The 27,547-nt window shown below is 39.7% G+C and overlaps 2 protein-coding genes and 2 pseudogenes across 2 annotated transcripts in view; 3 read left to right on the top strand and 1 right to left on the bottom strand.

The window, feature by feature from the left end:
* The window catches only part of LOC107680367 (transcriptional regulator ATRX-like), an 8,851-nt gene extending 7,599 nt beyond the window's left edge, over window positions 1–1,252 (top strand). Inside the window, exons 12-13 of the mRNA XM_016476224.1 lie at window positions 542–586; window positions 692–1,252. Of these exons, the coding sequence (XP_016331710.1) occupies window positions 542–586; window positions 692–889 (243 nt within the window). The 3' untranslated portion in view covers window positions 890–1,252. The remainder of the gene's footprint in view (window positions 1–541; window positions 587–691) is intronic.
* A 269-nt stretch (window positions 1,253–1,521) lies between these two features.
* LOC107680368 (palmitoyltransferase ZDHHC15-like) lies at window positions 1,522–11,749 on the top strand (annotated as a pseudogene).
* On the top strand, window positions 8,624–25,418 carry LOC107680364 (protein KIAA2022-like; annotated as a pseudogene).
* LOC107680369 (uracil phosphoribosyltransferase homolog) lies at window positions 12,465–16,562 on the bottom strand. Its single transcript, XM_016476225.1, has 7 exons — window positions 16,145–16,562; window positions 15,850–15,892; window positions 15,441–15,510; window positions 15,249–15,311; window positions 14,957–15,118; window positions 14,633–14,731; window positions 12,465–12,888 (listed from the first exon to the last, which is right to left on the bottom strand). Exons 1-7 carry the CDS (start codon window positions 16,390–16,392, stop codon window positions 12,782–12,784), a joined length of 792 nt encoding a protein of 263 aa, XP_016331711.1. The 5' UTR covers window positions 16,393–16,562; the 3' UTR covers window positions 12,465–12,781.
* Window positions 25,419–27,547: the final 2,129 nt, after the last annotated feature.

Genomic DNA, 27,547 nt, shown 5'->3' with positions numbered 1-27,547 from the left:
TATTTGTACTCAGCCACGATGCGAAACACTGCGTAAAGTAGAGCGGAGTGCAGAGGTTCCAATGCTTTGCTGATTTCATAAGGTTTCAAATTTACGCTGGCATTAATATCAGCACAAAAATTTGTGGTGGGAGCTTCATGGAATGGGTTTCCATGGCCGAGCAGCTGCATGCAAGCAAGCACATCACCAAGTACAATGCCAAGTGTTGGCTGGATTGGTGTAAAGCCCACCGCCACTGGACTCCGGAGCAGTGGAAATGTTTTCTGTGCAGTGACAAATCATGCTTCTCTGTTTGGCAGAAGCCAGGAGAATGTTACCTGCCTGACTGCATTGCCAACTGTAAAGTTTGGTAGAGGGCGGAAAATAGTATGGGGCTGTTTTTCAGAGATTGAGTTTGGTTGCTTACTGCCAGTGAAGGGAAATCTTAATTATTCAGCATACCAAGACATTTTGGACAATGCCGTGCTTCCATCTTTGTGGGAGTTTCTATTCCAGCATGACACTTTCATTCATGACGTGTCTCTTTCATGCCTCTGTACAGAACTCCAATGAACCCACCCACAGAAACCTCAACCAAGCACTACAGGTACAGTTTCACCTCTGACCTAACATTTAGCATTCCGTGAATGTATTAAACAGGAATTCTGGAGCTGCAGACTGCAGTGCTAACAGTCTGTCTTTCTCTCCTCAGTTCATTCATCTTCAGCAGGCTCTGGCTTCTCGAAACTTCACCTATACAACCAAGAGTGTTCCTTCAGCAACTTCATTACCCGTAAAACAAGGCAATGCCGAACGTTCTGCTGCTTGGGGCACTTACAACAACTCCAACATCACATTTCGGCTGGAGCAACCCAATGCGGTTTTCTCAGTTCCAAAAACAAACACATAACCCGATCCCCCTCTCCTCAGAAAACATAGTTTGTGTTGGATTTGATATAAGTAAGCCGCTCTCAATATCACCAATATGAATGTAGTTTTAACATTAGAGCACTGAATGGACTCACAAGATGACACTTAGGCACACAGGTTTTGAGACCTCAAAGCAAACTGTGCTGTTGTCAGAATTCCTACCACATGTGTAACTTAAATTTGAACCTTAAAGCAACACCAATTCCTTACAATACTGAACGGTGTGTCTGAGACCTTCAGGCGTTTCTAGCTACCTCAAAACCAGTGGGAGTATGAAGAAAAGTCCTCAGCACAAGTATGCTTTTGGATTGGATACAAACAATGGAGGTTCGGTAGCCTGTGTTGTTGCGAATACATTGTTTAAATATTAAAAAAATAATAAGTTAGTGTAAAATTCCAACGCTCAAGCTGTGTTATGACATGTGAGCACTCTTCTCTGTTCAACTGCTTTGTATTTGTAATAAAATAATAGAAATAAAGAAATCAAAAACACTTACTGTGTCCTGCGGGTGCGCTGTTTGTCTTATTTTACTTCATTACTATGGACTCGTCTCTCCAGTCACAGATTGTCCAGAGATAGAGAGACGTGCGCCGGTCTCCACGGTCATGGTGATGCTTGTGCCTGCGTGTCTCCGGCGCTGCGAGCGGCTTCTCTACTGGATCCCGGTTACGATCATTATCATGTTTGTGATGTGGTCATACTACGCATATGTCGTGCACTTCTGCTGGAGTGAGTAATATTTTTTGCAAAGTCTTTGACTTTAGGAGTTAAGTGACGCAGATTTCGTAATATAAAAAAAACTACAGGTGATATCAAAATGTAGATGTTTTGTTTGTCTGCTACTCTATGTTTTTCAACTTTAATACAAAACAACTGTATTTGCTACAGATTAAGGCAGTTTTGAAATCCTCAAGTATCACTTATCTGTAATTTCATGTCAGTCACAAATTACTCCATTGCTGATGTTTTTTTTTTTATTTAAATGATGGACATTCATTTTGTATATGTACTTAAACTTGTTCAAAATTAATTATGCCATCCACCATCACCAACCCAATCCCTAATAATGTTGGTGCAAAAAGCTAAACCAATTTTGATTCGAAACATTACAGTTCCAAACAAATATAGAAATACATAACTCGGTAGTCACTCGCGTAACTGAAAAATTAAGCCTGTACACTGGTCTATTTTGTGCAATATTTGTGGGTTTAGTAGAAGTGCATTGTTGTTATTAAACAGATAAGTGATTTCATCCCGGTAGCACATTTCTTATTGGTTAAAATGATGTTGCACTCCCCGATCTCCTCTTTGGTTTGGAAAGTCATTGAGCATTAGTTATTTTTCTGAATATTTATAATTCATAAAAAGTTTGTAATAGGCTATATATTATCAGATGTTATAAATGACTGCGTTGACTCTTGTTCATATTTGTGACAGTCCTGCTCACCTGTGCGATGCAGAGAGGTATGAAATCTGTTTTTCTAGATATTCATTGTATGAAAATATGCATTTCTGATGTTTGAATGAACAAAATTTACATTTGCTCCCGGTTATTTTGATTGATAATTGTATGTATTCTCTCTCAGTGGTGTTCCTTTGCCTGTTACACGTGTGTTTTGGAATGTTCTCGTAGTCATTTTGGAAAACACTGTCCACTCCACCATCTTCTCCTTCTGTGGAGGTACAGGAGCATCATAAAGTGATGGTTCTTTACCAAAAAGTAAGTTCCTTTTCTGGACTTGACACACATGGCTTTTGTACATGGTACGATAGTAACGCCATGTATTTTGTACCATGGAATAACTATTCTTTGAAGCACCTAACTTGGAGTACCACATAAACAATGTGTGATAGTATGACTATCTGGTACCACAACTACAGGGCTGTAACCACCATAGAAATTGAGAGGGATGAGGTCACCTCCTACCCCCAAATACTCCGATATAGCCAAAATTTCCCCACCAATATTTGATATTCTTCACTCTCAGAAAAAAAGGTACAAAAGCTGTCACTGAGGCAATACCTTTTCAAAAGGTACATCTTTGTACCTTATTTACCCCTAAAAGGTGCATATTTGTACCTGAAGTGTACATATCAGCATCTTTACGGTACATAGTACCTTTTTGAAAGGGTACTGTATTAGTGACAGCTTTTATACTTTTTCTGAGAGTGTTGAGTTGATGCTGCTCTGTTGCACTTCATTACGCACCGTTCTGTTTGTTGTTAGGATGACAAAATGTTTAAGCTTTTTGTTGAGGCTTGGTGGTCTAGTAATGCTTGTCAATGTCAAAATGATTAAGATGGCCAATCAAATCAAAGAAGACAGGGTTTACTGTCCACAGAAACCGAACATGAATTACAGTTCTACACATTGTAAAAAAGTTGTGAGGTATTTGTAATAGCTAAACATATCATATTTGAGCTGTTTTACAATAGAAATGTAAGTGACAGATAATATTAATATTCAGTTATTCAGACTACTTTTATGTCAGATCTCACTGTTTTGAATTGAAAATAGAGTATAATTATAATTTATTTATTTATTATAATATAATTATTAAATGAACGTAATTGAAATGTTATCCTTTTTATGAACATTAGGTGTAAGAGAAAGAAGGAATGTAAATGCAAATAATTCAGATAGATTACAATAAATTCTAGTTCTTTTGCGATTTCTTTATTCCTATAAATCCCTTAAAATCCTTTAATTGGATTATTTCTTTCAATGAAATACCCCCCACACAAAAAAAAATTGGTTTGGTCCTCCCTAATGTTCCTAATGTTTGACATGGTTACGGCCTTGCATCTCTGTACCGTAGTAAATCACAGTACTTTTTGGCTAGGGGAATTTAAACTGCTCCTCAGTTGTGCTGGCTTCACCCCAACAGAAGCGATAAGTAGACTTGGGCTCTTACGGGGGTCAGGCCGTCCACCTGCAAGTTATTCAAGTCAGGCATGTCATACGTGACAAATGAGCATAAAAGAAACCCCTCTCCCTCTCAGAGCACCGCAGTCTAATTTACTAATTGTATGTGTGTGCGGATTACTGTGTTCAGTTTCAGCTCTCCTCTTCAGACTCACTGCTCTATGAGCAAGAACGTGGCGGTATGGAGAAGAGTCAGATTCTTCTGGAAATCTTCCGGAAGCTTCCAGTCACCTTCCGTACAGCAGCTGGAGGTCAGGAAACCCTTCGGCACTATAACATATAAAAACAACAGTGTGAAGTATAAATAACATCTCAAAACATAACTGGATCCTGTCCAATGTAACTCGATTCACACTGAACCTGTAAACATTAACCTGCTCTATCAGCACCATGTAATTGAGGGAGGACACTGAACTCTGATTACTCCAGAGACACTGAATCTGCAATTAGTGCATTTTTAATGGCTTTCAGTGAAAAGCATCTGCACCATGTTAGAAGGTTTCCCTGCATCAGTGCTTTGTAACACAGGTGAATCTGTGATGCCAGTACTGAATATTTAGCACTATGGCAAAATAAATTATATTTTAGGTCTATGCTTTTTAGTAAATCAAAAACATGCAGTCCGATCAGTGTAGCCCGTTTCCCAAAATTAATGACTCTTATTGAGTATTTCAAAGAGACGAGTTACCGTTTGAGTCAATATCAAACACTGTCTCAATTTTCAGCATTAGCAAAGAAAGAATTTTTCCCATATGTACACAAAAAGGAGATTATAGCTGAAATACACCCAAATGTATTGGAACCAGATTGAATTGTGAAATCTGTATTGATACCCAGCCCTGCAACAAAATAAAATTAATTATTTGCTGAAAATCAGTCAAAAATAATGGTTAAAGGCCACCGTCTTGTAACTGACCACAACACTTCAAAAACATTGTGTGAAGAATGCAAGTTAGTCTGGTTTAGTACAACTTGAGAAGAAAATGATGACAGAATTTCTTTTTCTTTTTTTTCAGTTAATACAGTGTAAACAACTTGACAAGTGATCAATTCAATAACACCAGTGTGTCAATAACAAACAAAACCAACAAACAAGATAAGAAAAAAAAGTGAATAAGAAATTAACTGAATAATAAATGTATTTTAGATATAGATCAGCATGTGCTAACAGTAATAGTAAGGATAACAATGGTTTTGAGTAAACTAATCATTTTAGTCCATACTACATAACTATTTTACAAATGACGAAAGTGTTTTACCTGAATGGCCAGTAGACTTCCTTTTTTAAAAGCAATGGGATTTTTTGGGGGGTCTAAGGACTAAAGCACCTACTGTAGTCGTACTGATTTTCTTATTATTTGGTAAGTGATCCATTTATAAGTTTTGAAGCCATTTCATAAATCAAGACATAATTTATAGTGACTTTAAATCACTTAGACAAATGTTGAAACATCATACATTTCTGTTAACTAATCTATCTGTTAATATAAGATATTCTATGATGAACAACATGAACGAAAACATGTAACCGTCTGTTATTAAAGTGGGATTCCATTTACCTAAATGTTGGAGAAAATGTTATTTGTTTATCTGCTTGTTTGTGTGTGTGTTCATCTCAGCTATCAGGTTCTGTCATCACTGCCAATTGATCAAACCAGATCGCTGCCATCACTGTTCTGTCTGCCAAATGTAAGAATCACGCTCTCTCGTCTTTCTCTCCCCTCCCTCTCTCCATTTCTGTGTGCGTATCAGTGCATCTCCCACTCATCTACGCACTCTTCCCTTAATGAAAGGGAGACGTAGAAATGTGATCTGTGGGTGAGTGTGTGTGTGTGTGATAATTACAGGATGTTGTTGAAGTGCTTGGTCACATTTATTTGAGTGGACACAGTGAATCTTGTCAAATGAGTTTTGCTCTGTGTCAATATCAGGTTCCCATCCTTCAATTAAAGTCCATGTCTGAGTGTGTGAGAGAGAGTGAGTGAGATGGAGAAAAAGAATGACTAGGTGTGTTTGTGGAGGTTTTGAATGCGTGTGTCTGATTACACTTTTTTTTTATTATTAGTCAATGAGAATTGTTTCTGTGGCCTGTGCACTTCACTCCTGCGTCTGTCTCTTTCTTTTTTTCTATAGGTGTGTACTAAAGATGGATCATCATTGCCCATGGTTTGTAAACTGGCTGTTGAAATACAAATTGACCCTGCTTACTTTCTAAATGCATATTTCCAGTTAATGTGAACAGCTTATTGGTGCATTTTATTCCAAGGAAAGAATATTTGTAAGTTTGTAATGTTTAATCTAAGTATAATAACTTCCTTTAAAGGAGTAGATTACCCAAAAATGAAAATTTGCTGAAAAGTTACCCACCCTCAGGTCATCCAAGGTGTAGAGTTCTTCATTGGAACAGATTTGGAGAAATTTTGCATTACATCCCTTTGCTCACTAATGGATCCTCTGCAGTGAATGTCCAAACAGCTGATAAAAACATGACATGACTCCAGTCCATTAACTAACATCTTGTGAAGTGAAAAGCTGTGTGTTTGTGAGAAACAAATCCATCATCAAGGACTTTTAGCTTTAAACCATTTGGCCAAAAATACAAATTCCCTTTAGATAATAACACTTCCTTCAGTGAAAATGCCCATCCCCTGTTGTCCTCTCACTTCAAAACCCACCAACATATGTGACCCTGGACCATAAAACCAGTCTTAAGTCGCTGGGGTATATTTGTAGCAACAGCCAAAAATACATTGTATGGGTCAAAATTATCGATTTTTCTTTTATGCCCAAAATCATTAGGATATTAAGTAAAGATCATGTTCCATGAAGATATTTTGTACATTTACTTTTTTGTAAAATTTAATTTTTGATCAATAATATGCATTGCTAAGAACTTCATTTGGACAATTTTAAGGGTGATTTTCTCAGTATTTAGATTTTTTTGCACCCTCAGATTCCAGATTTTCAAATAGTTGTATCTCGGCTCTATCCTAACAAACCATACATCAATGGAAAGCTTACTTAGTCAGCTTTCAAATGATGTATAAATCTCAATTTCAAGACATTGACCCTTATGACTGGTTTTGTGGTCCAGGGTCACATATTTGTTTAGAACTGTTATAGACTGTTTTTGATTGTAAACCGTGCTTTATTCGTGCATATTTCTCTCCTGATTCAGACAAAAGGACTGGAGAAAGCAATGTTATACATAGAGGACTATTTTAGCTGGAAAGAATGGTTTGAAGTTAAAAACGTATTAATGATGGATTTGTTTATTATGAACATGCAGCTTTTTGCTTCACGAGACTTTCATTGATGGATGAGTCATGTGGATTGCTTGTGGATTATTGTTTTTTTTTTTAATCAACTTTCATCCTGATGGCACCCATTCACTGCAGAGGATCCATTGGTGAGCAAGTGTAATGCTACATTTCTATCTGTTCCGATGAAGAAACAAACTCATTTACACCTTAGATGGACTAAGAGTGAGTAAATTCCTAAAATATTGTAAAATGGTAGGTATAATATTCCTTTAAACATCTTTAATTTCCCTCTGATGTTGCTTGGCTGTGGAGTCATTTAGGCATTAATTTAACTTGCATTCAGGAAGTAAAATGGCTATTTTCATTGACTTAAAAATTGTTTAACATGTTACATATTGTTTAAATGTCAAAATGACATTGTCATTTTTTTTTTAAAAGTGACGTTTATTCTCTTCTTTGTGTGTGCTTTTGTGAGCATGTTTAGGCTGAATAACTGTATTGGATTCTCCAACTATAAGTTCTTCATGCTCTTCCTGCTCTACTCACTTCTATATTGCCTCCTCATCGTCACAACGGTTACACCAACCTTCATCCAACTGCGGCTGGTCAGTGCATATATTTTTTAGCAACATGCACTTTCAGTGGTAGAGACTAGTCCACAGTCCACCTACAGTCACTTTGTTTCAATTATTTGAAATATTACACATTCTAATAAAATATATAGCTTTGATGCAAAGTCGCTTTGGATAATTTGTGAATAAATGTGATAAAAAGGTTTTATCTTTTGCAGTATAATGTGTTCTTACTAATGCAGTAATCCTCATTATATTAAATTCTTAAATCAACACTTATTTCTGTGTTTTACGGAATCTTACTATAACATTCCTGGATTACACTCTGCTCTCTCTCTCTCTCTCTCTCTCAGGGCAAACTGTTTGATAGTTGTGTTAAACTGCATGTTTTGTTCCTGACACTGGTGTCGGTCATGTTTGCTGTCACCCTCTGTTTTTTGCTTTTCTTCCACATCTGGCTTCTCACCAGCAACAAAACTACTCTTGGTAAAACCTGCATTTCACATATTTTGTATGAGGTTTTGTAGGGGTCATAACAACTCTCACTGTCTTTCTGTAAGAGTGGTTGTCAAGTCCCCTTTTTTGTGGATGGACCAGCAAGTGAGGCATTTGATGTGGGTGTCTGGGCAAACTTCTTACAGGTGTTTGGAAAGAAAAAAATCTCTGGCCATTTCCAGTATCCAGCAGGTCAGTATTAAGCAATAATCATTGTTCTGACTCTAAGGCTGCGTTTACACTTGGCATTAACATGCGACCTGTATCCGGATGTTGTCCACATACACATTGAAAAGACAAGTGTAAACGCGCTTCTGATCGGAATGTTATCCGATCAGCGTGTCCTGGTCCAGAGGTAGTCGAGGACGCATAGTGATCGGATCTCAGTGTAATGTAAACGCAATCCAGCCATCGTGTCTGCATTCGCAGATCGACATCACGCAAAACGCCGCCCCCTCTCTCCCGATCTGTCGGAAGAACAGCGCTAGTGAGGCTAGTCCCGCGACTGAAAATAGTTTTCAAAAGAAAACCCACCACTTCAGGTCGACTTTGCACCGCAGACTTATTTAAATATTGCGCGGGAAATACAGATCCGATCGAGTAGTCGGTTGATGTTGCCAAGTGTAAACGCGCCGTGTCCTGATTGACTGATGATCCGATCTGCTTGATCAGATCACGATGATCGCATGTTAATGCCAAGTGTAAACGCAGCCTAAGGCAGGGTTCCTCAAATCTTGCCCTGGAGGGCCAATGCGCTGCAGAGTTTATTTTCAACCTTGATCAAACTCACCTACCTGTGATTTTCTAATGATCCTGAAGACATTGATTAGCATGCTCAGGTGTGTTTGATTATGGTTAGAGCTAAACTCTGCGGGAAAGTGGATCTCGTGGGCCAGATTTGAGGATCCCTGATTTAAGAACTCAATAAGTGAGTTTACATGCACGTTAATAAGCCGACAACGGTCATGTAAATGCTGTAACCCGTTTTCTTTGATCGAAATAAGGTCATAAACGGTGTAAGCATAAATTCTGCACAGATTTTGTGTGGCATGTAAACACATTAACCTGCTTTCTGTCGGCTTATTGAAGTGCGCATGACCCAGAAAATGATTTTTTTTTAAAAGGTGTCATATGATGCTGCTAAAAATAACATTATTTTGTGTATTTGGTGTAATGAAATGTGTTTATGCGGTTTAAGGTTAAAAAACATTATTTTCCACATACTGTACATTATTGTTTCTCCTCTATGCCCTGCCTTTCTGAAACGCGTCGATTTTTATAAAGCTCATCGGTCTGAAAAAGCGAGGTGTGCTCTGATTGGCCAGCTATCCAGTGCGTTGTGATTGGCCGAATACCTCAAGTGTGAGACGGAAATGTTACGCCCCTCACATATTGTGATGATGCCCTGTCAGACGGGAGCGATGAGTCAAAAACATGAAAACCTGTTATAAACGAGGCATTCGTTGCATCCAGTGGGGACATAATTATGGATTATAATGACTTATACTGTCTTTTTAACGCGTTGCGTTGCATCGCGCCTCGTAAACAAAAGCCAAGTCTATGTGTATGTGGGGGCTTGTTAGAACCAGAGGTTTTAGGTAGGTGTGGCTGACTCTTAACTTTTATAAAGAATATCTCTTTGGATTTGAGACTTTAGTCTTTGCAACTTTACAGATCTTCTTTATGCACCAAGAGCTTGTAACACTCCAAAGAGAAAGGAAAAATTGAAATCGCATCATATGACCCCTTTAAAAAAGACGTCCCTGTAGTGACGTCACTACGGGGAAATAACCTTATTTATTAAGTCATGTAAACGCAGTTGTACTGATGTGCATGTAAACGGGGAGAACTGGTTATTTTAATAAGCTGATATTTATGAGTTATCAGCTTACTAATGTGCTTGTAGATGTGCACAATGATGCATGACAATCACAAACAACCTACACTTAAGATTATGACAAATCATTTTTGAAGAATAATTGTTTATTCGCATTAATAATAATAGTAAACGTAGATTACTGTTCAAAAGTTTGGGCCCAGTAAGACTTTTTTTTTATAGAAATTGTTTTTAATTCAGCAAGGACACATTAAATTGATCAAAATTGACCATGAAGACATTTATTCTTACAAAAGTGTTCTGCTTCAAATAAATGCTTTTTTACTTTCTATTCATTAAAGAATCCTGGAAAAAAATGTATCATGGTGTCCACAAAAATAATAAGCAGCACAAATTTTCAAGATAATGAATTATTGACGACAATAAAGTACCAAATCAGCATTTCCGTATGGAAGATAAGTAATGGCTGCTGAAAATTCAGCTTTGACATCACAGGATTAAATAAAGTTTTACGTTTTTAAATATATCAAAATAGAAGATAGTTCTTAAATTATAATAATATTTCACAATATTAGTTCTTTTTTAATTATAATAATATTTCACAATATTATTGTATTTTTGATCAAATAAAGCCTTGGTGAGTATAGAAGACTTCTTTCAGAATCATGAATGAATGCTTATTGTCTTATATCATATTGGTGTTGCCACCATGTGACGTTACCATAGTTAAATGAGCTTTAGGCATTTTGCCTAATGACACTGCTTAGTGCTTACCCATGGTAAAATCACTGTAGGCACAGCTGAGAGAGTGAAAAACATTTCCTGATATTAACATTTTCCAGTTTTCAGATTGAAATGCTAGTACTGATACATTTCAATACTGTATATCCTTGTTAATACTGGCATTTCCCTGTTTAGTTAAATGGCAGCAATCAGAAGAATTTAAGATGTGTGTGATTTATTTTGATGTAATGCCACAACACAGATGTCATACTTTTGTTTACCAACTGTTTCTGTTGTGTCCATTACAGTCACGGGGATGGACATTCTTTCCCCTTGAGATGGCAGATGCCATCTCACAGTCATTCAGTGATGAATGGAAATGGACATTATGCCATTGAAGGAAGTGTGGGTAAGACATATTTTCTGAATCATATTTCATAAGTCGGTCAGTTGTAGGGTGACCATACGTGCCATTTTCCCAGGACGCGTCCTGGCCAGGATTTCTATATTGCCTAAAATATCTAGGTTTTGGCTTTGTTTGCGTGTGCGGTGTATGACATCAAAATACCTCGAGAGCACTTTGAAAGCATAAGGAACCGTCTGTATGGTATTTTGATGTCATACACCGGTCGGTCTGCACACACAAACAAAGCCAAAACCTAGATATTTTAGGCAATATAGAAATCCTGGCTAGGACGCGTCCTGGGAAAATGGCACGTATGGTCACCCTAGTCAGTTGTTTATTGGTTAATCATTTAGAGCCTAGTTTGCCGGTTTGTAGAGTTATCTAATTTTGTGTCACTGCTGTAATCAGAATGGTTTGGTAAATCTTTTTAGAGGGAGACCGAATTTATCCCAGTTCTCACGCTGTCTCTGAAGGTGATCTCCTCTCTGCTTCTGTCATTAACTTAAGTGTGCTATCACAAAGAGTAGGATTACGAACACACTTACTTTAAAATTACCCTACTGATGTAAAACAAACTCCAAATAGCACTCGGAATAGTCTTTTTTTGTTATTCTCAGTAACTGGCCGTTTAAGAGAGAAATATATGGAAGCCTTTATTGTAATAAACATTTTGTATTTTGCAATTCAAGTAATTTTGGAAAAAAGAGGTTCACACTGCTAGTTTATACTGCCCCCTTGAGGCCAAACCAGGGCTGCACAACCTGATCGAAAATTCTGATTTGAGCTATTTGTCCGTCTCATTCTGTGCTGCCATCAGTCTCACCTGAGGGTGTCTCTGTTACCATAGCAGTGGATGACTAGCAGTAATGAAATAAGGTATGAGAAATTATTGTTCTGCTTTTCAAGGACACCTCCAAAGCAGCAGCATTCAAGTATTCAAATTGTTATATAATATAAACTGTTCTTTGTATTTGTAGGTTGACAGAATGTGTCATGTGACGTCGTCACAGCGAGTCTCTCAACTGGGGTGATTTTAGAAAGATCTCAATCATAGGTTAAGATTACAGGAGTGGCGGGAGGCCCTCAGGGAGACGAGGGTGAACAACTGCCTGCATGCTCAGTTTTCACCTGAAACACTTCCTGCAGGAGCGATCAGGTCTCTGAAACCTCTCTTTTACTGATCAGGGTGTGAGAGAGCTTTATAGGTGTCCCTGCTGAGTGACAATGTTTTAAATGCATTATTTTGTGGTGAAATGTAGTTTGGTGTTTTGTATGAACTGAAAAACAGATTTTATAAAAAAAAAACAAACAAAAAAATTTAATACAAAATATTTTATTTGCATTTTTTTTTCTGTTTGCATCACTCTAGAATGTTTAGGAACAGTCTAGAACACAGTTTGTTTTAATCCTGGTGGCATCATGGATAAGCACATGTATTTGAAAGATTGTAATACACTTGCTCACATTAAGCATGGGTAAATCCATAACAACCACCAATAAAAATACAGAGGCCAGCCCTGATAAACCAATCAAACATACACAGAGACACTTTCTGTTGGCTTTACCAGATGGATGAAAAAGAAAACAAAACAAAACATGCAAGCCACTTCAGCTGAATCCAAGTGAACGTGTGTGCAGTTGCTGGGTTGTCAGTCTGTGCCGAAATACCTCTGGCCGAAGTGTGTCGGAGCAACGGCGTGAACTTCAGTTGTCAGTATAGTGATGTTAGGAAACTCCTGAACAATAGATTGTGCACCTGCACACAGCATTATTTAAAAATGGACTTTATATATAGGAAGAAATACAATTTTTAAAAAATTATAAAATTAAAACTAAAGTGACCGTAAAGACATTAATACAAAAAAATATCATTTATAATATAAATAATTTTCAACACTGATAATAATAAAAGTTTCTTGAGATACTTGAGGTGCTAAAAATTCTGCTTTTCCACCTCAGTAATAAATTACATTGTAAAAAAAAATATTAAAATGGAAGTTATTTTAACTTGTAATATTTCAAAATATTGCACATTTTACGGTATTTTTGTAAATAAATGCAGCCTTGGTGAGAAAAAACTACCGACCCCAACTTTTTGAATGGTAGTGTATATAAATTATACATGTCAAAATTATTATAAATGAGTGAATACATTCCAAATACTGGGATTAGGTTTACAGTTAAGTTTGCATCGGTTTATAATTTTTTTCTTTATTTATTTGAGAACTATTAATATGTACTAAGAAGATAGTTAAAATAATACAGATATTTGTCATGTAATTGATACATAAATGGGAATACAGATCAAGTCTTTACTGTGTTTGTGTGTGTCTTACCGTGTGGAGTGGAGAATAGACTCAGTAGTATGATATGTTTGGCCAGCAGGCCATGTTCATTCAGCACCCGCACCGCTTCTATTACAGTGTTGCCTGTACCTGAACACACATTTACACAACAATGAATTGTGCCTTATAATGCCATTTTTGGAGTACTTACAGGTAGGCCCAGATGAAATTGCAATTCCTGTCATTCTCATTCATTCTTTTTCAACAAATGATTTATACCATGACCCCAAATCAGTGCAGAAAATGCAAAAGAAAAAAAAATTCACATTCTATGTAAGACGGGTTTATGCCTTGTTATAGAGGTCAAGTACTCACTAAGTATAGGGTACATGAGCAGAACCTTCCTTCTGCTGATGTCAGGAGGGAACTTTGCATAGTAAACTTTGGCCTTTTGTGTCTCCTCATCACTCTGGATCAGAATCTTTCCAATACGGATTGACCTGCAGCAATCTCTTAGGCCTTGCTCCATGGCCTCACCTGCTCACACAATACATGCGTTTTGTTTTAGTATTGAATTAGTATAAAGGGCATGCACACACCAAGTCTGTGTGTGTGTGTGTGTGTGTGTGTGTGTGTGTATGGATGTGTGTGACAAAAAGAGACTTACCACTCCTCATGATGCTAACCCCACAGTTTCCCTTTTCAAACTTCACACCCTCATATTTATGTCCTGCATAAGGAACATAGAATGAAGCTTTGTTTTTGCACAAACTCAACAGCTGATGGTGGAAAGACTAGAGTAATGGCTGCTGAAAATTCAGCTTTGCCATCACAAGAATAAATTACATTTTATAATATATTCAGATAAAAACAGCCATTTTAAATTGTAATAATATTTCACAGTATTAGTGCTTTTATTGTATTTTTGTAAATAAATGCAGCCTTGGTGAGAAAAAACTACCGACCCCAACTTTTTGAATGGTAGTGTATATAAATTATACATGTCAAAATTATTATAAATGAGTGAATACATTCCAAATACTGGGATTAGGTTTACAGTTAAGTTTGCATCGGTTTATAATTTTTTTCTTTATTTATTTGAGAACTATTAATATGTACTAAGAAGATAGTTAAAATAATACAGATATTTGTCATGTAATTGATACATAAATGGGAATACAGATCAAGTCTTTACTGTGTTTGTGTGTGTCTTACCGTGTGGAGTGGAGAATAGACTCAGTAGTATGATATGTTTGGCCAGCAGGCCATGTTCATTCAGCACCCGCACCGCTTCTATTACAGTGTTGCCTGTACCTGAACACACATTTACACAACAATGAATTGTGCCTTATAATGCCATTTTTGGAGTACTTACAGGTAGGCCCAGATGAAATTGCAATTCCTGTCATTCTCATTCATTCTTTTTCAACAAATGATTTATACCATGACCCCAAATCAGTGCAGAAAATGCAAAAGAAAAAAAAATTCACATTCTATGTAAGACGGGTTTATGCCTTGTTATAGAGGTCAAGTACTCACTAAGTATAGGGTACATGAGCAGAACCTTCCTTCTGCTGATGTCAGGAGGGAACTTTGCATAGTAAACTTTGGCCTTTTGTGTCTCCTCATCGCTCTGGATCAGAATCTTTCCAATACGGATTGACCTGCAGCAATCTCTTAGGCCTTGCTCCATGGCCTCACCTGCTCACACAATACATGCGTTTTGTTTTAGTATTGAATTAGTATAAAGGGCATGCACACACCAAGTCTGTGTGTGTGTGTGTGTGTGTGTGTGTGTGTGTATGGATGTGTGTGACAAAAAGAGACTTACCACTCCTCATGATGCTAACCCCACAGTTTCCCTTTTCAAACTTCACACCCTCATATTTATGTCCTGCATAAGGAACATAGAATGAAGCTTTGTTTTTGCACAAACTCAACAGCTGATGGTGGCAGTGTTATATTAATATGCAAAAGGATTACAATGAACTGGGGGAATTAATCGGCATGGTAACAGGCTTACCTGTTGGTGTGGTTACAGTGCATTCACTGTAGGGAAGCTGATTGAGACCCTCCTCCACCACTAATCTTATCTGGGAGCAAAACAAACAACCAATCTGATTCAAATTGAAGGGTACCAAACAAAATACAGAACATAAGAGCCACTCTACTAATTTTACAATACAAAAACAATCAAGTGGATTCTTCAATAATATAGTAAAATTAAAAAAAGGAAATCGGACTGTGTGAAATGCAATCAACCATACATTCAAATGTCTTGATTGAAAAATTACTAAATGCAAGCTGCCTTTATTTACAAGGCCTTCAATAAAGATAATAGCTGGTTATAAACCATTAGTTTGATGTTGACATTAAAACACAAGACTACTACCATTTTTACTACCATTTTTACAGTTTTTGGTGATGCTTACCAATCTATCCGCACAGAACACAAAATCACCTCTACTGGTAGTTCTGAGTGAAACAGAAAGAGGAAAAGTCACAATGTGACGACTTGTTGATATGATACATGTGCAACAAAATGACATAAGATTATATCCCAGTTTATTCCGTGTACATTTTAGATACATTCTGATAAATTACAGGTTTATGTTATTGTACACATGCTGTGGTGTACAGGTGCATATGATAAGATCTGGGCTAAATATGGGACACGCAATGTGCACTCAATTGCAAATCCGGTTGAAAGGCGGACTGGACACTCACTTATCTCGAATGATTGTCTGAAGTTCTCGTATTTGGTCATTTAATGGCAAGAGTTTCAGCTGAGGTCCTATTTGTCGCTGGATGTCGCTCATGGTTTGGTTTTCACACGGTTTCGTGTCATCTTGACAGGGCTCGGCAGCAGCGCTGCTGCGGGCGAAGCGGACGTGCTTCGCAGCGTGTTCGGGGCTCTCACTGTTATTCAGCTGCTGGTTATGGCACGGCATCTTCTCGATAAGATCCGTTTCCATAGGACTAACACGAAAAGAAAAGAAAAAAACACTACACCAAACCACCTGGTCCACTTAAATGATGGCTGTTCCACGGACGATGTGTTCAGCGTGTCTACCACTATCTCGCCATGTCTACAGCTGAGCAGAGGCGACGCATGATACATGACGCACGCTCCCGGGAACAACAACCTGACGTCATATCCCCTGTTCACATGATTGGATAGAAATCATGCCAGTCTGAAGCTCGTTGGCGTAAGGGGCGGGACACTGCGGCCCTCATTCAAGCAAACCCGTCAGAGGCGCTGCACAAGTGACTGGGTGAGCAGCGAATTGTGGTGCTTTTAATACATCATGATTTAATAAGGGTAATTACAAGGTTAAATATAACAAATGCTATCATAAATAATAATCTCACAGGACAATGATTCAACACACCAACAAATCGTGCAGCAAACAAACGGTAAATGATTTGTACGTGTTATACAAATTCCAATAAATATTTACGTACGTCAAACACACAAAAAATAGCTATATAACTGAGCATTTGTGTGTTTGAATAAAGACAGAAAGGTTGCAATTGTCTAATTTACAAGAACAAATATTTTTTTACATGTTTTTTTTTTTTTTGCTTTTCTACATGGCTTTCAAATTCCCTCGCTCTATTTATTTTATTTATTTATGTATTTGTTTTGTTTGTTTAGTAACTGCGCATGTCAACAACCAGTGTCATAAACAAAGATTTTATTTTCAATATGATGGATTTTTCTGAATTATGGATTTCAAATTCCCTCGCTGATATGTATTTGTTTGTTTGTTTATAATGTAACTGCGTATATAATACCAGTTTGTCTATGGGAAGTAAACTAAATCTGCAGAGACCCCTAGCTGGTGTTTGGAGCTCGTAAAGCATAAGTGCGCATGCGTGCGCCTCTGCACCTGTTCAGCAGTGCTGCGCGCTCCCGATTCCTCAGCGCGCCGCCGTGCAAAATATGGGGGCGCGCTCTTTATGGCAGGTCTCAGAAGAGGGGGAGCAGCAGCAGCGCACGAGCGCGCCGTCGTTGTCAGGGACGGACGGGGTACAGCTGGGAAAAACACATACACACGCACGCACACCCCCGTCTCCGTCACACACGCACATAAGGCAAAAATAAAAGCGCCTCTAAAGGAGGAGAGAGCGGAACGGTAGAGCAGGAGCATGCGGCGAGGAGCAGGGGCTGCAGCAGACCTTTGTTTGTTTCCTGGAAACCCTGGAGCGCGAGGGAATAAAATGGAGTGGTAGGGGCTCCGAGGCGCGAGAGGCGCGTCCACCTGCTGCTACCGGGGAGGCAGTCCGGGCTCGCGAAAGGGGGAACATGGTGAGACCGCTGCATTGAAGAGGGTTACAAAAAACAACATATGACAACATTCCACACGCCGAGCGATCAAACGGAGTCTTAAGTGCGGGCGGGACGTGCGGCCCCGGGTGTAACGGGAGGTGAGTATGTGGGCTGCGCGTGTTTGTGTGCGTGATGCGGTGAGTGGGCCAGTGTCTGCCGCGCGTCAAACGCTGCAATGAGGAGAAATGGTGGAGCGAGTGTCGGCTGTCATGAGGCGTCCATATTGCACAGGTGTGATGAAGAGGAGTAATGGCTCAGTGTCCTGCGGAAGCTATGAGTCGCAGGCCGTCGTCTGAGGGGACAGAAAGCATTGGTGCTCATGACGAATACGTGAGGCAAACACACTCTCTCTCTCTTACACACCATCCCCCCTAAGCCAAGGCCACAGCTATATACGCATTCTTTCACAGACAGCAATAACACGAACGCTGTCATGTGGCGATATTCTATATGTGCCGTTTTACGGATTTTCATTTCCCCTGCGTTTTGCTTGCAGTCGGCACGCGCGGCACAGCGCCTGCGACAGATGCGGCATTTGGCGATGGGAGATGCAGAATAGCAGAGCACGTATCATAGCGCACCAGGCCTTCAATAATTAAGGGTGGGCTTAAACCTGTTACGTCTCTCTGAATAATGTAAATGCTCTGGGTTATCCGAGATGTTGAAAGCGTGCTCATCTTTCAGGCTCTTGATGTCATCATGTTTAGAGTATGGAGGAGCTGTCGGTCACCGGACACCTGTCCTGGGAAGATGTTATGGAAGTTTCTTTGATGCTGTCAAGCTGCACCGTACGCGTTGGGCTATAACAGAGCTAAAGTTCTGTCGTGCACAGCTTGAACCACCAAAATCAATACCGCAATCAATTGACGAAACAATCAATCAGAGGGGACGCTTAGGTCTGTTTGTTTTCCACACAGAAGCCAGACTTCCAGTCAGTGTTTAAACCTTCTACCTTAAGTTAAGTAGTCAGTCAGTGTAGTAATGCTTTCTGTGACATAAATGGATGGATGGGTGGGTGATATTTTGGTTGCTTGTCTGACAGATTGACCAAGGACAGATTGCAGCAGATTTATTGATCTCTGAAAAAGATCAAACAAACTCAACAAAAAGAAAAAAAAATGCTGACTTGGATTTGGTCTCTCCTTCTCTCTCTCTTTTTATGCGTCTTTCTCTTTGTCTCTAGCTTTCCACCTCTCTCTCTCTCTCTCTCTCTCTCTCTCTCTTCTGTAATTCCATTGTCTGTCTCTTGGGTGGATGTTGAAGCTGAATAAATATTAATTTTGTTTTTTAATAAAAGCAGTTTGCAGACAGTGCCACTGCCCTGTTCTCTCTCTCTCTGTCTGCAAAGCTGGCAGGAATTAGCCCAGCCATGGTGTTCTCAGAACAGCCCTTGGCTTTTTCTCAAACTGTTACTGGTTTGGAAGGAGCAAATCCTATATTATATAGTCATTTGCAAATCCGAAACAGTACATGCCGGAGAATGTTTTTAGTGTGCAACAGTGTGTGTTGTTGAAAAGGGGTGTTATGGAATTTTCTATTACTTGGATTTATTCTGCCATCAAGCCTGATGTCTAAACACAGATGATATTCTGAAATGATCCAGAGAATGTAAATATTTACTGTGTATACTTTTAAATAAGACAAACGTGTTTACAGTAGCAGTTATTGAAATAGTTAGGCCATAACCACAATGGATTTGAAAGTAATGGTAAGTTGTATATGCTGAAATAGTAATCATAGTAAATGCTGATGTCTTTATGGGAAAAATCAGTTATTATCAGCTGAAATCTGAAAGTTTTAAAATGATTTAAAGTTTAAAAATGTTAAAGTTTTAAAATTCTGCACCTATCCACTGCAGTTTCACATGGAACTCCAAGCGATAGGCTATTGAAATTTGATTTATTTTAAATTGTTTAAATAACATCTATATTTGAAGCTTATATAGAAAAATAATAATTAAATTGGAGCAGCAAACCTTGAACACTGAAATACATAATGCCCACTCAATTTCAATACTCGTGTAATTCATAAATCTTCAGTAGGTCAGTTCTGAATTCCTATGTAAATTCACATCGTGGGAACACTTCAAACAGTGTACTAGAGATCAGCATTTCTCCCCACAGCATAAGCAGTGCTGTCATGTTTATTTATTTATTTTTTAAATAAAAAACTGCATGTCTTTTTACTTGCATATATGGCACACTATTCTGACACATGCACACACAGCCTGAGGCAAGAGAGAGTGCGCTTTCTTTTCTCTTTCTCTGCTGTTATAAAGCTCTTTTATTTCTTTCACATCCTCAAGAGTTGTACTTCACAGTGAAGGGCAATCAGAGGACAGAATGATGTAAAACAATACAACTCACTGTAATGCTGGAGAGTAAGAGAGAGACAGAAAGTAAAAAAAACAGGACAAAAATCGAGGAAGTACTAGAGATAGAATTCTGATTTGTAACTCGTACTTAGCATGGTGAATACATTTTTTTTTTTCAAATCTTTGAATTGTGGGAATTTGAAACTGAATTTAAGTTTTGAAAATACTGATGTTTTTCTGTGGGTTTTTTTTTCTGGTCAAGTACCACGAAATTCTCAACAGTCATTCTTAATCATTAAGCTGATGATAATCTTTTAAAGGAATAGTTCACCCAAAAATGAAAATTAATCACCAACATGCCGAAATCTCTAAAAATTCTGTATGCCTGTATGACTCAATGGAACACAAAAGAAGTTTATGAAAATATTCTAGGTTCTCTTTCTATTAAATGACTATTTTCTGAAACTTTTTTTAAACCCTCTTATCTCTCTCGTCTTTCCTGCATTCCACTTCTGCTGTAGGTTGTGTACTAGTCTTATACTTGCCACTATGTACTGCAAATAACTTTGGCAACTATGACAAACTGCTTGAGATGTTAATCATTTTGGATATCTGCTAAATGAAAATCATTTAATAATTTGTCATCTGCTAAATGTTAATGATTTTGGATATCTGCTAAATGAATAAATATAACTTTAACACCTTAACAATACTATTGGTTTATCAGTTTATCTGTCAAATCTAGATTTTGCAAGGTTTTTAAATAGTCTTCAGTGCTGACAGATTTCTGTGTGTGTGTTTCTACAGGCTGGACAGTGGTAATTATGTTAGTGAGAGAGAGATTCAGTTCAGATTGATGGATGTTCTACAGGAGTCCCGATTCTCAGGGGCAGATCGCAGCCCCTGCCCAAGAGATGCTAGTGAAAATGGTAGGTGTTCCCATGCACATATAAAATGCAGCATTTTACACAATTATGTATTTACTATGAAATATTATATTTTAACTATAATTATCTGCACATTGTTTAAAAAATCTAATTGATTTCAGTGTAATATATAAAATTCCTCTTTATATCTATATATACATATATTTACAAATGTTTGCCAGGAAAAATACGCATTTTACCTTAAGGATCTTTCTCTTCCTCTTCTTTTTTTTTTTTTTAGAACCACATGACCCATTGGCAGATATGTCACATGATCTAAGGCGCTGTGATGACATCGCTCCTGCAGCGCTCTCCCTGCCCTCCCTCTGTGGCCAGAGTCAGACCTCTGAAGGTCCTCTTAGCTCAGCTGACCTGCATGATGGGTCTGTCTCCAACACAACCTCTCTCTCCTCTCTCTCTTCATTCTCCTCTCTTTCCTCACTTTCATCTCTCTCCTCTGTGCCCTGTTCCAAACCTGTGACGCCCTGGTCTGTGCCGCAGACCTGTGACAGGTCATCCTTCTCTAACATGGACTCCAGGGGCGGAGACTGCCTTAGCTGTCTGATCCCCAAAAATCCGACAGAACCAGAATCCTGTGAGTCCGTACTCGGCTTTGCCAGCATCAATTTGCAATGCCTTGGCCCCGCCCCCAGCGCAGGTCGCTATGGTGACCAGGTTCTATCTGACCAACTGCTCAGCGGCCCTGCCCATCCAGCTGTAACCAGTGAGGGGGCTGATGAAGGGAAGTCGATGCAGGAGAGCGAATCAGATGAGGATCCTGCATCCAGGAGCATATACGAAGGCCTTGGAGAGGAGGCGCAGGACTGGAGCTGTCTAGAGACTCTCATCAGTGAGAGTCGTATGGAGCTGTTGGACTTATGCTCCCGCAGTGAACTAGCAGTCAATCTGTTCTGTGAGGAAGATGTGGAGAATTACATGTTTCAGGAGGAGGAGACTGCACTCAGTACTGACGTCTGTTCACTAAAGATACGCTATGAATCCTATCAGGATGGAGTGCAGGAAAGGAGTGAGTCTGCCCTACAGGATGAGTCTCAGCTAGGTTTCTTTCCTAGCTTACCTTGCAGTAGAAAGGAGGGGCCAAAAGAGAAACCAGACCAATCCATTGAGATTAAGGCTGATGACCACGTGACCCCCAATATTAGCCCAGACAGTAACATTCTTTTTGACATCAGTAACTCTCCAGAAGATTCCGGCGAATTCAGTGATGACAGCTCTTGCACAGGCTCCCCAGACCATGGGCTCTCCCTCCGCCATGGCCGCTTGTCCAGAGAGAACTCTAGCTCCTCCAGCCAGCTAAGTTACCGCCTCAGAGCCAAGAGAAAGGTGGCCTACCGAGAAGACTACTTGTATGATGTGGACTCTATAGAAAGTGAGAAAAATGCAGAAAAACGAGACAAACAGCCTGCTGGGTTCAAGAAAGAGCGTGATGACGACTGGTGCCCGAAGAAGAGGCGGCGGTCCAGTAGGAAAGACCCACCTGTCATTATAAAATACATAATCATTAATCGTTTTAAAGGCCAGAGGCACATGAGAGTGCAGCTGGGACGAGTCGAACCATCACCTGCTGTGGTCTGTCTGAGTCCAAATGCTCTTCTTCACTATGAGAGGCTTGCACCATTAAAAGCATACTGGCAGGAAAGAGAAAAGGAGCAGCAGGAGCAGAACAGATTAACAGCTGCAGAAACAACCAAACGTCTCAATGGCTGCAAAAGACCAAGCACTACACTTAAACGCAAGCACAGGATGGCCAGACTCAGGATCCAGCAGATCCATACAGTGCAGAATTCCCTCCCCACCCAAACTATAGTAGTCCCCGTACACAAACAACCAGAGGGGACTGAATCCCTGAAAAGCACAGAGGAACCAAAAGATGACATTACTTGTATTACACACACTGCCAGGGCTAAAAGCAGAACACAGGAGAGAGAGGAAAGAAGAAAGGCAGGTAAACCAGGGAAGATAAAAAAGTTCAAAAGTGAAGCAAGACTTCGGCTGAAAAAGTTAAAAGAGGCTGAGACACAGGAAGTCCCAGAAGCCCCTGAGATTGAGCAGTGCAGCCCATGTTTACCAGAAAACCTTAGTAACTCTTTGGAAGTTAATGCCACAAATGAAACCTCCAATAAGGACCCTGAAAAATGCACTTTGACCCCAACTGCTCCAGGGACTGATGGAAATGCTGAACTCCTCCCTGGGGGATACCTGCAAACTCTTCTCGAAGCCGCTGAATCATCAAGCACTACTAACATCAACTATTTCCATCCAGGGCTACAGAATCCCTCACTTCAGCCAGTCCAGAGCTGTGTTCTCTCTCCTCCTTCTGAATCAGAGCTGCCTCACTCTCCTCCACCTATGAACCATGGGCCCCACCACACACACTATACTGAGCCAAACCTTACTGAACCAAACCAGCCCATTTCATGGCCATCCCAACCATCTGCTGAACAGCTGCCCTTCTCCCCAGACATCCCAACCCAGTCGCCTATGATGCCATCGGGCTTTCCCACACCATTGCCTGTGATAGCAGGGGATAGCACAAATGTCACAGGCTATGGGCAAGTGTCTCTATCAGGGTGCAGGGTGTCATATGAAGAGTCCCAACCTGATGATGATTATGGCTCGAGTCCGGCTGGTTCTCGGAGTGACAGTGGTGTAGGGCGACTGGTTAGCTTTAACTCCCTGGGGTCACTTTCTGCCACCTCTAGCAACTATAGCTCGCTCAGTCTGAGAGAGGGAGAAAAGGAGAGAGAAGAGGAGATTGGTGAGATCAACGATGGCTTCTTGCCGCATTGCAGCCCACGGCTCGTCCTGCAGCAAAGTCTAGAGGAGGTTGCTCCTCTTCGAGAGTCAACTGACCTCTTGGATATCTCCAACTTTACCCCTGACAAGTTCCGTCATTCATCGCTATCTGAGATGTCCCCGCCAGACACACCTAACTCTTCCCCTCAACTGCTGGGGAATTGTGGTAAAGTTGGAGAGTTCTTGGAAGCAGCAGAAGCAAATGTACAATGGAACTGTGGAGTTGTCACGCAGCTTAATCAAGATGGAAACCCACACCCACACCTCCTTCAGATACACTCTTTCAATACAGAGGAGGAAGAAGTAGGGCTAAGAGATCACAAAGGTTCAACAAAAAAAGGTGGAAAACACGGACAAGGCACCAAAAAGACCAAAACTGCTAAAACGGTAAAAGGAGAGAAAGTAAAGCTCCCACGTCAGGGTTCTCGTTCTGTGCGGAAGATCAAAGCCTTGCTAGAGGGAAAAGCAGCCAAAAGTGGCGGAGGGTCAGAAAGTGGTGTTTCTTCCCCTACCCCATCGCTTGGCTTAATTGGAGTTCAGGGGGAGTGGCCTATTACTGGGGGACTGTCAAACGATGACCAACGAGAATTCCAGGAACCATCTAACATCCTGTCCAATATTGTGTCTGGCATGGCTGAGGTACAGCGTTTCATGAGGGCCTCTGTGGAACCTCTTTGGGGGCCTTGTCTTTCACCAGGTCAGCATGCCCTTCAGAGCCAGACATTGAAGATTCTGGGTAGTGCTGCTGACCTTAAAAAGCGGGGTGGTGCCTCAGGCGGAGGTCGAGGGAAGAAAGGGGCTGGGCGTGGTGGTAAAGCACTGCCTAAACGTCTCCCACCAGGCTTCTTTCCTACCCTTGGATTGGACTGTCTCCCACTTCCACACCGTCCAGCCCACAAAAAAATGTATTGTCACAAAAGCAGCGCTAAGTTTGCCCGTGAGGAACTCTTAGCGGGTAAAAGGGACATAAAAGGAGTAGCATTGACCGCTTTGGTCGAGAAACGGAGGTAATATTTTCTCTCTGCAATGTGCCCCTTCTCTTTCTCCGTTCCCTTCCCTCGCACCCTGCCAAATCCTCCTAAAATCCTTTCCACATTTCAGAGCTGCATGGCACAGACTTTACCCACAATCCTTTGCCTGGCCTACTGGAAGGCAGGCACATCCTGCATGTCAGCCCTGCTAAACTACCTACTAGACTGACTGAAGTCTCACTGTCATGGCTGCACCCTACTCACCATTGCTGCTTTGTTGCATTTTTATCTGACAAATTTTCAGTTGTTTTTATTTGTGTTTTGTTTGTTTTTCAAGAAGAAAAATGCCTTGAAAGTCTTTGGATTCTCTTTTAGTGTGGTGTATTTCTAAATATACATTTTTTTTTTGTCTTTTTGTTTTCCGTTGCAGCTATAACACTGTATGTGTTAATTCGGTGTCACAGAACCATGGTTTAGACCGAACCAGCGCCCTGCTCTGTCTCTCAGCAAATGGTTGCCTTCTGTTCAGGGGTCAAAGGTCATGTGTAGTATTCTGTGCTAAGAATTGGTTCCCCTCATTTCTGTGCCAACCCCTCAGAACACTGGGCTTTGACAAGCTAAAAGAAAGCAGCTTGACCAAGATGCTCTTGTTTTCTGAGGTTCTGAAATTTCAAAAGAGATTTTTTCATTATTGTTGTTTGTTTATAAGTTGTGAAAAGGGGGTTCATTCATCTGTTCTCCAGTGAATCTCCTCCTGCCAGTATCAAAATGCTGTTGTACACAAACATATGCACTATTTACAAAACAAGATTATATCAAACATGTTTAAATTAATGTGCCAAACTATGAACAATTAAATGTACAGACATTTTTATCTACATAAATATTTGCTGTTTTATAATGTGGCAGTGATTGAGGAGCGTGTGTGTGCTTGGAATATGGGGGGGTTGTTAATCTGAGATTCACTCCTGTTGCTTTACATCTGTACAAACAGCTAGCGGCGAGGAGTCATCTCAACAATCAAAAGAAAAATGTTGTTGGTTTATTTTCTCTGTTTTACACTCCTGGCTAGTTCAAGATTAGAGGCATGAGAGATGCATGATGAGAATTGGTGGGAGGAAGCTGAAGTGCTATAATGACAGAGAAAAACATTGGTTGCCTTTCATTCTGATGTATTTCTGGATGGTAAAAGATCACTGTTTGTGTGTGACAAGGTAAGAAAATTATCATTCCTTCTTACAACAAGACATATAACGCATTCTAACTTGTTTATGTCCCCAAGTTTCTAGTTCAGTAAATATATTTCTCTGTACGTCTAATTAATTTTACACCCTCAAAACCAGTTAAGAACAGGACCAAATATTTTTTTGTTTTTCTAATTTGTTGCTAGTGATATGCATGCATTTAAACCATGATATGGATATGTGCTTTGAATGCTGATCCCCTGTATTACTTTCTCTGACTCGCCTGTTTTTTTCTTACCTGATCTCAAAACCATTGTTTTTCTATTGCTGTTGGAATGTTATTTGTTGTGTTATAAAAAGAGGGAAAGATGCCAACTTGGTTACCTCTATGTGCTGTTTAACTTTTTTTCTACAACTCCCTGGATCCCCTCTTTTGTGAATAAATATTTTTTCTTTTTGCTGCCCTTACGTTCACAGAGTGTGAAACACTTTTGAGTTGTTCAACACCACATTGAATTGACGATTGTAGTTTGAGAACTGTTCCTCCTTTAGTGGGTATTTGTGCAAATGCTATACACATTGCTTTGAATGAATTGAGGTTAAATTATTGGAGTGTTGATATGTTGAAGAAAACAGGCGCAGATGATGAGTGACATTCCACAGCTGGTGGTGCAATTCAGAAGTGAGCTTTGAAAACCCCTTGATTTTAGGGTGAAATAATTAGAGCCTTCATAGCCAAATCAGCCTCATCAAGCCCAGGAAAGACCAGGAAATATTGGCCGGTAAAATTGATTCTAAGTTTTTTTTTTTTTTTTCTTCTTCTTTCTGTGCTGAGTGAATGGAGATGTAACACGGTTGGTTCAGGTCCGTTGGCTCAGGGAACCCAACTGCATTCACATCTCTCATTCCCTCAGCTTGCTCATCTCGCCATACAAACTCAAGCTGCTCTCAGCGCTGCCCCCTGCTGTACTGTTTTTACATAGCACTACACTTTTAAACCTGCAGGACATCTGTGATGCCAGTGCAGGGTGCTCTTGTTCATATTTTGAGAGCAAAGTTTTACACCAGTGAAAACTTTATAGCACACATCCCCTGCACTGACCGAAGCGTCCATATTTTTAAAAGTCCTTAAACAGTGTTATTCCCCTATTCAGTGCATCATGTAAAATCAAAACGGGCATATCAAAACCTTAATTGTGTCCTATTTATGAATGTATTATATTGTCAAGTTGGAAGTATTTTTTTCATGATTTATTTGACACTACATTACTTTTAACTACTTTTGCCTTTTTTCATCATCAAGGGGGGGGGGGAAGAAATCGTTCACGATTCAAACTATTGTTAACCTTGTTCATTTGTGACTACTTTTTTAGAAAGACGTTTTTGTCAGCCGAACAACCGAAACGTTAAACGTTACACTCAGTTGGACGCACTGTAACGGCGGTAAAGATAGTTTGACGTTTGACATTCATTAGACATTTGGTTTTTTTGCCAATTAAACTCTTTGCAGCTTTTATGTTTTGAGCCCAAACTAACTCAGATAGACATAAATATATGCCCTTTATGTTGCACAAGGCTTAATTTC

Source organism: Sinocyclocheilus anshuiensis, unplaced genomic scaffold, assembly GCF_001515605.1.
Source record: "Sinocyclocheilus anshuiensis isolate Anshui unplaced genomic scaffold, SAMN03320099.WGS_v1.1 scaffold1262, whole genome shotgun sequence".
Lineage (NCBI taxonomy): Eukaryota > Metazoa > Chordata > Actinopteri > Cypriniformes > Cyprinidae > Sinocyclocheilus > Sinocyclocheilus anshuiensis.
The sequence above is the reverse complement of the archived record's forward strand: the minus strand, read 5'-3'. Positions and strand labels throughout refer to the sequence as shown.